The sequence below is a fragment of the Ylistrum balloti genome, unplaced genomic scaffold, assembly GCF_031769215.1.
Source record: "Ylistrum balloti isolate Yb309-2 unplaced genomic scaffold, AGI_CSIRO_Ybal_v1 Utg369680, whole genome shotgun sequence".
NCBI classification, from domain to species: Eukaryota; Metazoa; Mollusca; class Bivalvia; order Pectinida; family Pectinidae; genus Ylistrum; species Ylistrum balloti.
The window spans coordinates 19377-34435 of record NW_026781921.1 but is presented as its reverse complement, the minus strand read 5'-3'; the positions used below and the strand labels follow the sequence as shown (position 1 = coordinate 34435).

The window sequence follows — 15059 nt, the reverse complement described above, 5'->3', positions numbered from 1 at the left end:
CCCATATTGAGCCCACTCCTTTCACCTCAGGAGTGGAGACCCACAGTTTATACAAAATTGATTCCCCTTCACCCAAGAATGCTTCAGACTTATTTGAACAAAATCTAGTCATTCCTTCAAAAGAAGTAGGATTTAAAGAATTTAATCAATTTCCTCTATTTGGACCCGCCCCTCAGGCCCACATAGGCTGAGACCCACTATTTATACAAAAATTGCTCTGCTCTCCAAAGAATGCTTCAGACCAAATTTGTTATAATTAGCTCTACTGCTCATGACTAGTAGCGATATGTAGAAAAAATATTACGGACGGACGCCCGCGGAATGGCATAACTTCACTGGTCCATCCATCTAGATGATTAAAGCAAAATATAAGCTTTAGAAGCCTCCAGTGAGGATCGAACTCACGACCCCTGGTTTACAAGACCAGTGCTCTAACCACTGAGCTATGGAGGCGTCTACTTGCACACTTAATTTTAAATGTATCTGTACAAATGTTTGGTGTGATCAATACTGATAAAGCAGCTGTGTACCTACAGGACATTTGTAGTAAGATATAAATCAATATCTTGTTGTACGCCAGCAGTTTACCATGAACATTAACATTACCAGTCAATAAAAGTATATGTCATCCCAGCGATACTTTGCAGAAACTCATGAGATTTTCTTTTTAAACTACAGCTATTGCTTAGTGTATCTTTTTTAATTATATTTTTGTTGTCCTGATTTTAAAAAAAATCAACAAAGAAAATACCGACATGTCACGTGAATTTTAACTTCAAATTCAATTACATGTTTTGATTTTCCGTTTTCCAACGAACTAATCACACCGGTTCAGCATTTAAACAAAATGATCGACCATGATCATCTTATGTACCCATCAGAATACGAAAAAAATAACATCAATCTCGATATTACCTCGATCTTTTCCCAAAATGAAAGCTTTCCTCATAACTCTTTGATAAGCATGATTTTTCTTTCCAGATTGTGAATTTAGAATTTATAGATAGCAACATCCCTACTTCCACAGTCCACGGTATTTTCATGCTGCAGCTGTTTCGACGTTTCGACAGCTGACGGATATACTCACAGCATAGCGTTTCGTGAAATGCAGGTTGATGAAGATTATCGGACAGTTTTATCGTCGTCATGATGATCTTGTCGAGAGATATTGTTTTGCTTGTGCAATATTAAGCTTGACGTATTCTCATTTGGAAACGTAACATTTCTTACTTTGACAGACCCAGACCAAGGTTTACCTCGCTAGTGTCGTCGATGAAGCAGAAGACGCTTACACTTCCGGAACATTTGAACTTATTCCCCTTGTGTTTTTTCTGAAGTGTCCTTGTAAAAAAATCCCTTGTTCATAGTTTGCCTTTGTCTCGTTGAATTTTAGTGAATCTGCTGGCATGTCAGTGTTTTATGTTGTGTTTTATAAAGGACGCGTCATCTTGGTAATAATATGTCGATTATAAGGACAGTGATGATAATGTAAATATTTAATTTTAAAATCATATAAAGAGTTTGGGATTGACGTTATCAACAGTGTATCCTTTCTTTGCCAAAAATATCCACATGATGTCCGTGAAGATGTAGTTTCATTCACATTAATTATATATTTTGTCCTGCCTAGCTAACAAATATTATCGCTTTTCGAAGCATCGGAAATTTTTAAGAATCAGACCTTCTGAGTAAACGAACCAACGGAATATAATGTTGTCATTGATAATATGACATTTGCATTGATTTTATTTATCTAATTGTTGCTTAATAAAGCCAGATATTAGTACAAACATCGTTTATCATGATAACATTGTTTGTATGAAACACTTCTCATAGAGAGCGGCAGATAACACTCCCACAAGATACATCTAATTATAGATTTATCGAATTTTAATTGTTTACTATCTCAACATGCTATACATGTCGTTTATCATCTCAGTGATATATGTTGGAATAGTCAGCGACGTCTGAACCCTATCAAGGTGAAAGAGATTCAGGCAATGAACGTTTAAGTCAATAAAGGACGAGTACTTTCAAACTAATCTTGGGTACCTCACCCTTAAACTATGTTGTGATTAAAGCATTGTCAGCATACACAAGCATAACCTTACTTCCATCACAGTCAAGTAACAGTGTCTAAGTTGACTGTGATGTAGGATAACTCTGACGACCTTAGTTTCCCTAGTATTTGCTGGTTCGAATGAAACTTTAATTATCTTAGAACATGGACATTTTATTTGCTGGCGAGGACATGTAAAACAGAATCACTTGTCTGGTTTTCTACCTTCTCATTTCGGGTCTACGAAACCTGATTTTTGCAAATGCATTTGGTAACCATGCTCCAAACGTCTAAATTGCTAAATGCAAGAGCATTTTTTATTCTTCTTTTCATCCGACAATTCGAGGTAAGTAGTTATTTGTTTATCATTGACCGTTATAAACCCCACGTTGTTACGATATTCATCGGACAATACATCGCTTTTACAACTCTTTGTAGCGACAGAGATCAAATCAGTTTTGTAGTAACTGATGATATTTGCTTAAACAAAAAATTAGGTTGATGTAACAGTGAAAATATGCCTGAATCTTATGAGTCAGGGTATTTCTCAGATATTGCAATCTGAAAGGTAAGCTCCAAAATTGATATGTTTTTAGGTTTAAAACCAATATTTCTGTAACAAAATCTTCACTGAATTCATTTAATTCTAATTTAAAAAATATGTTTGAAGTTTTATTTAACGAATGATATCCAACAATTGATATAATTTTATCGTATTCCGTAGATTTAGAATCCGAATGGTCTCTGATTTTACAATCCATTTGGTAGTACGTTGATAACATATACTATATCCAATTGTTAGTCTTCTGTGATCTCTTTGACGTAACAGAAAATCTGTCAGTGATATCTCCGAAACAACTTTTTTCTTGCACGTGTGCCACGAAATCATTCACAAAATAAAATTGCAATATTTTTACTTCAGATTCACGCCTCTGTCAAACTGAGAGGTAGGCTACCATGGTAATATATCAGTTTAGTCTAGAGACTCTGTATCTGTCACTTTAGTCTATATATTATTTAATGATTTAACACTTTTGCAACTTTTTATTGGCATAAACGTAATAGTTTATAATCATGTATTGAAATGAGACACATTTCGTTTCTTTTTACATAGTATAATTTGCATATATGACAAGATAAATGTTATATTGTAAGGTATATTTCTATCTGTATATTCCGATTTGAGATCATTGCAATTTTGTAAGGAAGGAAAGGGTTAACAAATGTGACAGAGTTTTCACATTAACATTAAAGTGATGATTATGTTGATTAATGACTTTTTTCGGTGTACACCTGTTTCCTAGAACCTAGTCATGGTCTGCCAACAGATCCCAGTAAGGTTTCAGCAATGGATCTGATCGTAAAAGCGAACATTGGTAAGTTATAAATGTACTGAACACGTACTATAGTGTTGTGTGTAAGGAAGATCACTATTTATAACGTCCAACCTACAGGATTCATAAGAACTCTATAACGAGCATTATCTTATGTTAATTTGATCGTTTATATATTTCATAAACTTTACATTAGACAATATTTATTTCAGAGTAGTGACAATCTTTTCTAAAGTATATACAAATAAGGTAATATATCGTATTGATACTAATATATATATATCGTATAAATAAAAAGACGAACATTAAAAAACCGTAAGATTTGCATAATCATTGAACTGACTGCCATAAGGCATATACGAGACATTTAATACCCAAATACTATTTTTCTGTCAGAGTTAAAGTAGATGAACGTAACACAAACGCTGCTGTGACAATATTTAGTCATAGAAGAATACGTTAATATTGGGTTAGAAATAATTTACGTTTCAACAAAATGTTTGTCAATATGTATACTGATAAGGATTTCAGTTTTTTGGCTATGCCAACATCTGGCTACCGGAAGTGCAATTTACAATGGACATTTTTCACTCTCGCGAGAATCAAACGAGACATACAGCTCTGTGTCTTAGTGTAGGACTTGCTGCCTTTCTTTTAACAAATGTAACTGAAAACTAAAACTTCAGATTATCAAGTTATATTTATATATACAGAACTATATTTCGCAGCAGATTCTCCTCCATTTTTCGGTGTACTACGTCCGGGTTTCGGACCATCAAAAATTAAAGTCAACACATATGAGAGAAGGGAGGTAATTCTGTGTAACATCCCTCATTTTAATTTATTACTCTAGTCTTGAAAGAGCTACTCTCTTAACACAAATATCCCACGATACCTTCGTAATAACATTTTTATACAGGAAAAGTTGAAAGTTTTTGTTTGTTTGTTTATTTGTTTTGTTTTTTCCCCCATGAAAACAGGTTATATGATGAATATAATAATATCCGGAATTATAAAACCTTCGAGAACTTTTGATACGTTACGTGCCAAAAGGCTCGAGACATATTGAAATACTGAAGTTGTCCAATGAATTCCATATATCATCTTCAATTTCGTTGAAATTTTGGATTTTATGGAATCCTCATCCGCATTGTCTTTATTTCATTCAAACATTAAAAACAAAACAGAAAGAAAATACAAAACTAACAAGAAACAAAAATCACATGATATCTATATTTCAGGACATGACTCACGTCATCTTATCGAAGGGGACATTGTTCCCAGCAGAGTAAGTCTATTTCCTCACTTTCTTTCAAAGTTTCAGAGACGAAAATACTTTTTTACTCGATAGATAAATGTAATGTTTCAAATCAAAACAAGAATTCATTATAACAAATGTACAATTACTTAAGTATGATTAGTTTTCTAATGTTCTGGCCCTACTTGTATAAAACATCTCAACTTGAGATTTCCTCAAGTCGAGATTTTCCTCAGCTGATATCTCCTCAAAAACGGCTTGTATACAATTTTCTCAAGGAACAGGAGGAAGTCATCGGCTAGGATGTCCTGAAATTCCTTGAGGAATTTTCATACAAGATATTTTCAAGGAGATATTAGCTGAGGAAAATCTGGGCTTGAGGAAATCTCGAGTTGAGATGTTTTATACAAGTGGGGCCAAGTATACTACATATAGGTTTACAACACATGTATGCTTTAAGCTGTCTCCCTAAATGTCACACTGTAAGCAAGGATATTAATACGTAAAAGGCACCTTACACGTTTATGAATATCCATGTTAACTCACACGGAAAACAATGTGTTGTATAATAAGTGTATATATTTATTCTATTTAATCGTACGAACATTCTTACTGGTAGCAGGGCATTGTAAAACAAAAGAATTATTTATCTTTAGCTGTCAATAGTTATCTCCCCTGACTCCAATTTAATGTCCTAATTACCCAGGACACCATTTTGTTGTAATGAGATAACAAATTTGTTAACTCGAAATAGTCAGGATCATGAAAACTCTTGAAATGAAATAAAGAACACAATGTGAAATGTTAAATGACGTCATACTTTAATGACGTCACTGACATTAACCCAGCTCCCCCAGTCATCTTTTGAAATTTATATACAAGTAAAATTGATCAGATCGTGATGTCAAAAACTCTTCAAGCGTGAAAACCAAGAAAAACCATTAAAAGCAGAAAATTGTCGTGTCGTTAATTTAGAAGTCATCAGATGTAAAAAGAAGTCTTTAATGTTTAATGTGATCATTTTAAAGCCATGAGTGCAGAAAATCAATTTATCGTTTTAATGAATTGTGATGTTTTACAAATTAATCTTGGAAAATATGTATTCTTAGCGATGAGAAGAAGGCGGTCACTTTTAAATAATGGATAACCGTTCTAAGTATAACTGTATATTTTATGTATATAATCGTGTCTCAAAAGGCAATTAATGGCTGGGCATTTTTACTATGATGGAATATATTTTAAAGAAACTGTATATATTGTATAAAAATGTGTGACACGGAAATGAAATAAAAATAATTTTAAAAAATGTAAAAAGAAGTCTTTAATTTCAGAAAAGAAATGCTGTCGGGATAGACGCTTGGAAGTGGGGAGGACATCACATTCCATATACTATAGACGTAAACGGTTTCAGTTGAGTAAACATTAACCTCCGTAATATAGATTCGGAAATAATTCTATCAAAATCATTTTGTAGTTATAGAAATCATACCATCAATAACTAAAAACAAACTTCTAACGAATGATGTCTAATGTATTATGTTGACATGATGATATTTTCTTGTTTTTTTTTTTTCCACATTTGTGTTCATTTCGGAAAAAGGGCGATACACGTATACGTTAATTTCACACATACCAAGAAAATAACACCATTTCAACACAATCATAGTCCAAGTTATAATTCAATAAAACTAGGGCAAACTTTAAACAAAAGAAAGTTTTACACGGAGAATCCTGAAAAGCACAAGGATCAGTAAGCGTTAACTATGCTCCATCGACACCTGACAGGTAAACTGGGGTAAATCCAAGTAAGTAATGTCAGGTTCTAAAGTAAAGCATAAAAGAGTTTTTATCAGTAAATAAACAATTTAAGTAACAATGAAAGCATATGATGTCCACAAACTGGACATTCGGCCAGTGTTCTTAAATCTTCCTTTTATTAGATACGAGACAATATTTGATATTTAATCAGCAGATAAACGCTACAGCTATATATTGATAGTAGGTGCTACATTGGAAATTATCGTTACATATGTTTGTGAAGTAAAAAAAAATGAATAAATAAAATTTTCATCAGTTCGACTGTAACCCTTAGGTACATATGGACTAAAGGTGATTAACGAGGCTATTGCACAATTCAATGAAGACGTTTCCTGTATAAAATACGTACCACGAAACAAAGAACAAGACTATGTCAGGATAACTCATGGATTTGGGTATGTTGATTTCCTCATATAATTTGACTTATACTTGAATGAAACGTACATATATAGTCATACACATTTTGCAAACGTTTTTATTACATAAATTCATAAACACGAGGAACATTACACTGTTTGTTTTCGTTTTTCACTTTTTTATCAGATTTCTATCTATAAATAAAACGTGCTGCCCGTGGCTACGCTCCAATCATTCCCCTTCTTTATGACAATACATATACCCTTCTAACCAGCTACAAAGTTTTATTAACAAAACTTAATTCCTTCTTGGATTCGCAGCTGCCATTCCTCAATCGGTCGCGACGGTGGCCGACAGGATGTGACGTTGGGTGACAACTGTTACTACAAAGGCGTCGTCATGCATGAACTGACGCACGCGGTAGGATTCTTCCATGAACAGAGTCGATACGACCGAGACAAGTATGTTGAGGTGCGATGGGATAATATTATGGACGGTGAGTCCCATATCAATTGAATTTGAACACATGAATATATCAACTGACTGAGGAGAAGACGTTACAATGCATCTATTTAAATCATCAGTTAAAATACTGATATGCCAATGGGTTCTCATTTCAAACCCAAAGTTGATGAAACTAGGACAAAATAAGAACAAATAAACAGCAAAAAACCCGACATGTTTACCCAATCTCAATAGATTTATACGGTGACCCATGAAAAAGTACAATAAGAATAAGACCACATGTCCCAAAAGGGTAAGCGTTCTCGGCTTCGATAATCTAGCATGTCCAACATCATGTCACACAACGAAATCATGTTTTCTCAATGAAACTATTACTACCATGAAAACTTTCCATAATCTTTATCAACCTTCAACTCTGGAAATCATGTGTTTATATTATAAAAAGAAAACTACTCAACACATTTGAAACATCAGGTCTATGGTCATATGGACATACGCCCCATTTGAGAATTCCATTTGTGTACGGCTGCTTTAACGAGACAACTAGTCGCAAAGGCCTGATGATAAATGGAGTCAATTTGTACATTCACCCTTTCATAGGTTATATTGTTATGGTACCATTGGTCTCATAATTCGGGTTTTAAGATTATACATACATATGATCTATTTATCAACATATATCTATTTATGATTCAGGAAAAGATCGTGACTTCGTCGCCGAGTCTCGCAACATCCTGAACACATTGGATTCTCCTTATGATTACGGAAGTGTTATGCACTATGGCGCCACCACCTTCTCCAAGAACGGTAACCCTACCCTTAAAGCCCTGTTCGACGATAAAGGTACAATGGGCCAAAGAGACGGGTTTAGTGCCGTGGATATTTGGAAGATTAATAAACTTTACGGATGCACGACAGGTACACACAGATCATTACAACATTCACTTTATACGCTTCTTCTGACTTCCCAAAATACATGCAATACTAAGGAGTGTTTCTTCTGACTTTCAAAAATACATGCAATACTAAGGAGTGTTTCTTCTGACTTTCAAAAATACATGCAATACTAAGGAGTGTTTCTTCTGACTTTCAAAAATACATGCAATACTAAGAATTGTTTCTTCTGACTTCCCAAAATACATGCAATACTAAGGAGTGTTTCTTCTGACTTCCCAAAATACATGCAATACTAAGGAGTGTTTAAGTGGCCCAGTTTAGATTTATTTCATTTTGATTTATTTTTAGTTCAGTTTATGTGTTTTAGTCTTTATCTTCTCATATTTTAACTCTATATGGTACCAATATTACTTAAACAGAGGATGCTCCCAAACCTGTGTGGATGGTTCAAGACACAGCTACATCTGTTACAACAACATCAAAATCACCAACTACGCCCAGGCTGGTTACAAAGACTACTTTCAGAGCAACGCAAACACCATCGACGATCGCTGCGTCATCAGTCACCATGCCTAGAATAACTACAGTTGTCAAACCGGCAACATCACAACCAACAACAACGACAACACCAGCTAAAACAACATCACAACCAACAACAACGTCAACTCCAGCTAAAAAGACAACATTAATGCCGACAACAACGTCAACACCAGCTAAAAAGACAACATTGCTACCGACAACAACGTCAACACCAGCTAAAAAGACAACATTGCTACCGACAACAACGTCAACACCAGCTAAAACGACAACATCACAACCAACAACAACGTCAACACCAGCTAAAAAGACAACATTGCTACCGACAACAACGTCAACACCAGCTAAAACGACAACATTGCTACCGACAACAACGTCAACACCAGCTAAAACGACAACATTCGGAAGAACACAAAAACCAACTTCGGACTCCACACCATCGACAATATTATCCTCTTTGATAAGTCACACCCCCTCCAGTGTACCGATCACACCATGCCAGTCGGACCCTCTGTGTAAGATAAATATTAGTTTTACATGTCGCTGTCTTATAATTTTATCCTAAGTAATGAAATTAGGCTATTATACTTCTATACTGCATACTTCTTGCAGCATGATTATTTTTACTGTTTTCGTATTTCCATCAGCAAATGACGTCATTTTGACTTGAAAAACCGTTTCCAGTTAAAACACACACATACACGATCAAAATCCCGATATATCCCTGACTGAAAATATGGACTTGATATATCAATTAAAGAAGCTTTTATATGAAAAAAATCCATTAATTATAACCACAAAAGAAAAAAAGGGAAAAAAAACAAGAAAATGAAATGTATCATAAGGCATGCGGACCGCATTTACATAATATTTATTTTTTGAAAATTCTACATAAATATTCACACAGATATACAACGTTTGAATTAGCTAGTACTTAAGTTATCATTGTATATCGGATATAGAAAATACAACTATATTTTTATCTAAAATTCAAAATTATAAACATATTGTTAAATAATAATGTAACAATGTAACATTTCTGAATGGTCACTTTCATTATCGTATCGGAAGTCTTTAGATAAATCTACATCATATTTAATGTTTACTACAACAAACAACACCTGTCTATATTCTACACAATGAAAGTATATAAATTTCTTTAAACTTCTTTTTTTTTTATAAAACACGTCCAACAAACAAATCTAGACCATAATCTATAGGTTTAACATATAAATACGTTAACCATTGGTTAGATAATTGTGATATTTATTTTCATGAACGACTGTTTTGCAGTGCCACCAGGAATAAGTGGTGCCCCAAGTACGTTTGACGCCGTTGTCTTTCAAAACTCCTTGCGCGTGTTTTGGACCAAACCCTGCACGGAACACACAATAAAGGTACACGTAAGAAAAAAAAAATTTGTTTACGTTCTATAGTTTAATGTACCATTGTGATTATATATGTACACATTTGTGAATCCATTCCCTCCTCGGTCATCATTCATTTCGGTTTGCGATAGAAAATGTCACGCCTATGAACATCAAAGCTGTAGTAACCTCAAAATGTACAACACATGTATAAATATATACTGTATATCACTGATTTATAACAATGGTAGTTAAAAGGATATTATTTAAGTATTCAAATCACAAATGTGGTTTGTTGTTAATTAATACGATTTTTTCCACATAAATATATGTATTGGTGGTACCTGTCAGTTTTAACTATGTAAAACACTCATCTCATTGGATAAAGAATGCATGTAGTCAGGAATATTGTGAAAAAAAGCAATTATTATAATTATTATAATATAACCGTTTTCTGCTTCCTAATATCCTCAGCTCTGCATCGCACGTGAAAATATCAGTTACAAATTTTGCCTCATGCGCTGACGTTGGACGATCACAATATGTCATTAGTTAATTATATATAACTGACGAACAGCCTGACATGAGTAATATACAGACGATGATAGTTCCTATACATGTACAAAACTTGAAAGTGTCTCTTTGCAAACGTAGCTTACATTTTTCAACAATTTTTTTTTTCATTTAAAGGCGTTCATACTGGCATACTGGCAGACAGGAGGGAAGAGGATCAAAGTACAAATTGATCCTACAAAACGTACATATTATATATCAACTCTGTATCATCCCGGGCGAAAGTTCCACGTTACCATAGCAACGCAAACTGCAAGGGGAGAGGGCCCAACTTCTGACATCATTAGCACATATTCAGGTAGGTCATGATAACGAATTCTCTATATCAACTTTTGATGTGACTACGTTATCAATTTTGAAAATTAAGACATGTAATATAATCAAGTATGAATATTTTTCGGTATCAGAAAAAAAGCATTAGTACCCAGCATGTACATAAAATATTCAAATTTAAAGTGAACATAATATTAGGAACTATTACTCGGCAATGTCGAATACCAAGTTACCTTTTCCAATCGGAAAGCAAAGATAAAAACGGGGTGGGAGAGGAGACAGGAACCACAGAGATCATTGACAATTTGTAAGAATACTGCTAAGAGGTATTCTGAGGTATGCTTTTCTAGCATATCCAATTCCTCAAAAAGCAAAGAAAATTCCGACATGCCAACATAATATTCTGACTCAAATTCGATGAAACGACGCAAAACGTGAGAAGAAAGATTTTCATGTTGATACCTGAAGAATGAGACCAGGTAGTTCGATGATATCTGACATATAACTCGTTATCAAAATAATTCATGGCTCAAACAGGTAACCATGGTAATGAATGCAGTGTGTAATGATGTTTGGAGGAAGATTTTCACTTCAGAATATGTCATTGTCAGGATCTTAATAACATAAGGAATTGGGCATCAGGCACAGTTTATGAAAGGCCTCCATATATAAACAAGTATAGAGTAATCACAAGGTCAGCAGATTATCAAATTATATTGACTAATGATTAAGATAGAAACTTTAGAATCAAGAATGTAGTTTTGAATAAATTTTAAAATTAAAAAAAAAGAAGTTTAAATGTTTATTAACTGTAAATGTGTTTCAGCTTGTGGCTATGAAATCAGCCTGAAAGAAAATGGAACCTTCGACAAGATTCACTCTCCATACTTCGGCCAAGGATATTACGAGCCGGACGTCGCTTGTCAGTGGATAATCAATATTCCCCTAGGTCAAAGGTTAAAGGTTGAGTTTGTTGCCCTCGATTTCGTTAGAAGCGATGGGTGTAATGGTGATTTTGTCAAGGTCAATGACATGATGTTCTGTGACACTCTACCTCAGAACGGATATATTCTCAGCGACAAATCCTCCAATAAGATCATGTTTTATTCCAAAGCTGGCGCGGCAAATAAACCAGGCGGATTCAAGGTTTTTCTCAGCGTTGACGGTAATTTATTGGAAGTACACACTGTCAATCAAATTATTCTTACATTCATCACCTTAATTTATCTGGTATTCCTTGTTCAAGATAAATATTAAAAACCACAACATGTATAGCATGACAATTTTGTGAAGCAAAAATGGTTTCCTAGCAACAAACTTAAATGCAAAAGTAGAAACATTCGAACAGAATGAATAGAAAGAATACTTTTACCTTTATGGAATGTTTTGCCAAAACACTTTACGTACACAATGGACTAAATTCATGCTGGTTCTTTCGGTTATCCATCTAACATAACCGGGGCAAAATGTATTTATCACACTGAACACATATCAAAGTAAGCTTTGCTACACCACCAATTAAAATTTAAAAGCAGTTATTGAATTATGTGAGGGTTGCAAAGTGTTGAAACCTAGAAGTCCAGTTAGAAAAAAAATTCAGGCGGAACAAATCTTAAAATATTGATGGTGGTGCAAATTAAGTCCGTAATTCAATAGATAATAGTATTCTTGCGTTTGTTTCAGGGAAGACGCCGAAAAATGTCACAGCTTTGTCTGTGCCTGGTCTTATTCAGTTATTCTGGGAGGCTCCCGAGGGAAAACTGGGAACCTCATACCACTACAATCTTAGGTACCGACTTATTCCGGAACACCGTATGTCCGAAATACGGCTAGACTCTCATAGAAACTTCTTTCCGATCGCAACAGGCACACATTACGGGCGACAGTATGAGATCAACATGGCAACAGTGGATGTGATAGGTGGTGTAAATGCCAAGGGTACAAACTACAAGACCAATGTTCGAGCAGGTAATCAAAGGTCAAAGTGTAGTAAATAAAAACGTTTGAAGAACCAAATTATGTTATATTGAAAAAGTCAATAATTTTTTGTTCTCGTGAAATTTTGAGCACTTCGTAAAATATGCACATATATGTGTTGGGCTGTCGGTTTATGTTTTGTCTTTTTCACTCAGAAAGTGCATTATTCTTATTTGAAATGGCAGCTCCTAATCTTGTCCCAATCTTGTCCCTGTCTTGTCATAATCTTGTCCCAATCTTGTCCTAATCTTGTAACAATCTTGTCCCAATCTTGGCTGTATGATCTGTTTAAGTCTGTGGCAGAAACATCACTGTGGAGGAACCAGGGGTCTTGAGAAGCCCTCATTATCCAAATCAATATGAACCGGACACTGTGTGCGAATGGAACCTCATCATTGAAGATGGTTACGAATTGACCTTGACCTTCAATGATCTCGACCTTCAGCGGATACCCGACTGTCTTTTCGACTACGTTGACATTGAAGGAATCGGGAGACATTGCGCGATGTCCGATCTATATAACGCTACCATCGTGTCAAGGTCAAAGGTCACAAAAGTCAGATTTGTTTCAAATGATGAAACTGAGCTGAGAGGATTTGAGTTGAAGTACACAAAGGTAAATAACATTTTGTAAAGTTTACAAAAATATCGCGCACTTAGTGATTCAAGTCAAATGTTTCTTCCTTAATCAGTTCTGATTCTGTGTATGTCTGTACGTACTATATACTCTTGTGTGTTTTCTCCATTGGACTTGCGCTGATTCTACTTGAGGCCATACACACGTACGACGCCATGCTTAATCTTTTGGAAAATATCTGTCACGTTGCGAGGTAGCCACAATTTATAGGCTTGGCATTAGGGATCCGTTATAAAAAGTCATGTGAACGTTCACTACCTAAACAGGGATAAAAACACGTGCTACTGCCTTATTTATCTATGTTTAGCTAGATTTAACAGAAATTCGTGGTAAGCGCCATAGCTGAACATAAAATTTCGCACGATAGACACACAAGTGAAGAGCATTTCTGAATACGAGTTTTGTAATCGAAAAATTTTGTACCAACGATTATCAAAACATTCGTCAAACTTGAACTGACGTATTTGTATGTAAGACGTGTGACTTTTACATAGTTACAGGTAGGATACGTTTAAAATGACATTTTGTCTAGTTTTCTATTGATCATGTACTATCTAATATTACAACTTTTTCAGACTACTACTCCATAACGGCACAACAACAATGGAAGGCATCATCAATGAACGCTGACGGCCCAGAGACAGATACAGTTAACATTGTTAACAAAATTCTATGGACAAAGATGGTTGAACTTTTGAATATTTTACGCATTAAATTAGCATTGATCGTTTCATGTGTGTTACTTACAGCATATCATTTCATACTTACAGCATAGTATTTACACAAATATATACAGAAATTAGGATTTGTATAGACACACAAGTGAATAACACCTTTTAATACAAATTCAGAATTCGATACATTGGAGAAAAGAGTTTACAAAAGATACACTAGTGAATAGCAACTTCCATGCAAATGTAGAATTAGATAGACCACAGCCAAAAACTGATTTAAACTAAAATGTCCCGTCCTGCTAAGACTTGTGATGCTGATGGTAGCAATATCGATTTGAACCCTCGTCCTTTGTTCGATACTTTCCGTTCACCAATCGTAACCAAAGACTTATATCTACATTATCTATAATTTTACTCAGTATCAATATACATGGTATACCCCTTCGTTTGATCAACCTTCTCAAAGTTCCAATCCTTATGTAAATATTATGGTCCGAAATACCAGGAAAAGTATCTGTCTCCAGTAGGAAGTGTTATCATGTATTTGGGAACCCTCAACTTTTGACCGCAAGACACAAATTTGTGAATAAAGTTTTGGTTCATTGTCAAATGTTACTAAGTTAAAATCACCACAATGTTAATTGTATCATCATATACTGTACACATGTACACTCTATAGATAAAAAGTATGTCTTAGTAATATGCTTTGACTAAACAAATTTCCCATTAATACTTACAAATTATCTTTATTATGTCAAATGAATATCTAATTTAAAGCATCACATTTTATATAATCATTTGGAATTTAAATATTTTCTAAATAATGTTAAATA

General features: G+C 34.5%; 1 protein-coding gene and 1 non-coding gene across 2 annotated transcripts; one reads left to right on the top strand and one right to left on the bottom strand.

Moving 5' to 3' along the window:
• Window positions 1-380: 380 nt before the first annotated feature.
• On the bottom strand, window positions 381-453 carry Trnat-ugu (transfer RNA threonine (anticodon UGU)). Its single transcript has one exon. It is a non-coding gene; the product is annotated as a tRNA-Thr (tRNA).
• Window positions 454-2336: 1883 nt separating this feature from the next.
• LOC132564343 (uncharacterized) lies at window positions 2337-14142 on the top strand. The gene is made up of 15 exons (XM_060228999.1): window positions 2337-2405; window positions 2982-3006; window positions 3364-3435; window positions 4635-4681; window positions 5983-6061; window positions 6744-6864; window positions 7147-7322; window positions 7988-8209; window positions 8608-9240; window positions 10019-10122; window positions 10783-10963; window positions 11765-12103; window positions 12622-12906; window positions 13209-13531; window positions 14128-14142. Exons 1-15 carry the CDS (start codon window positions 2337-2339, stop codon window positions 14140-14142), a joined length of 2691 nt encoding a protein of 896 aa, XP_060084982.1.
• The last annotated feature ends 917 nt before the right edge of the window (window positions 14143-15059 follow it).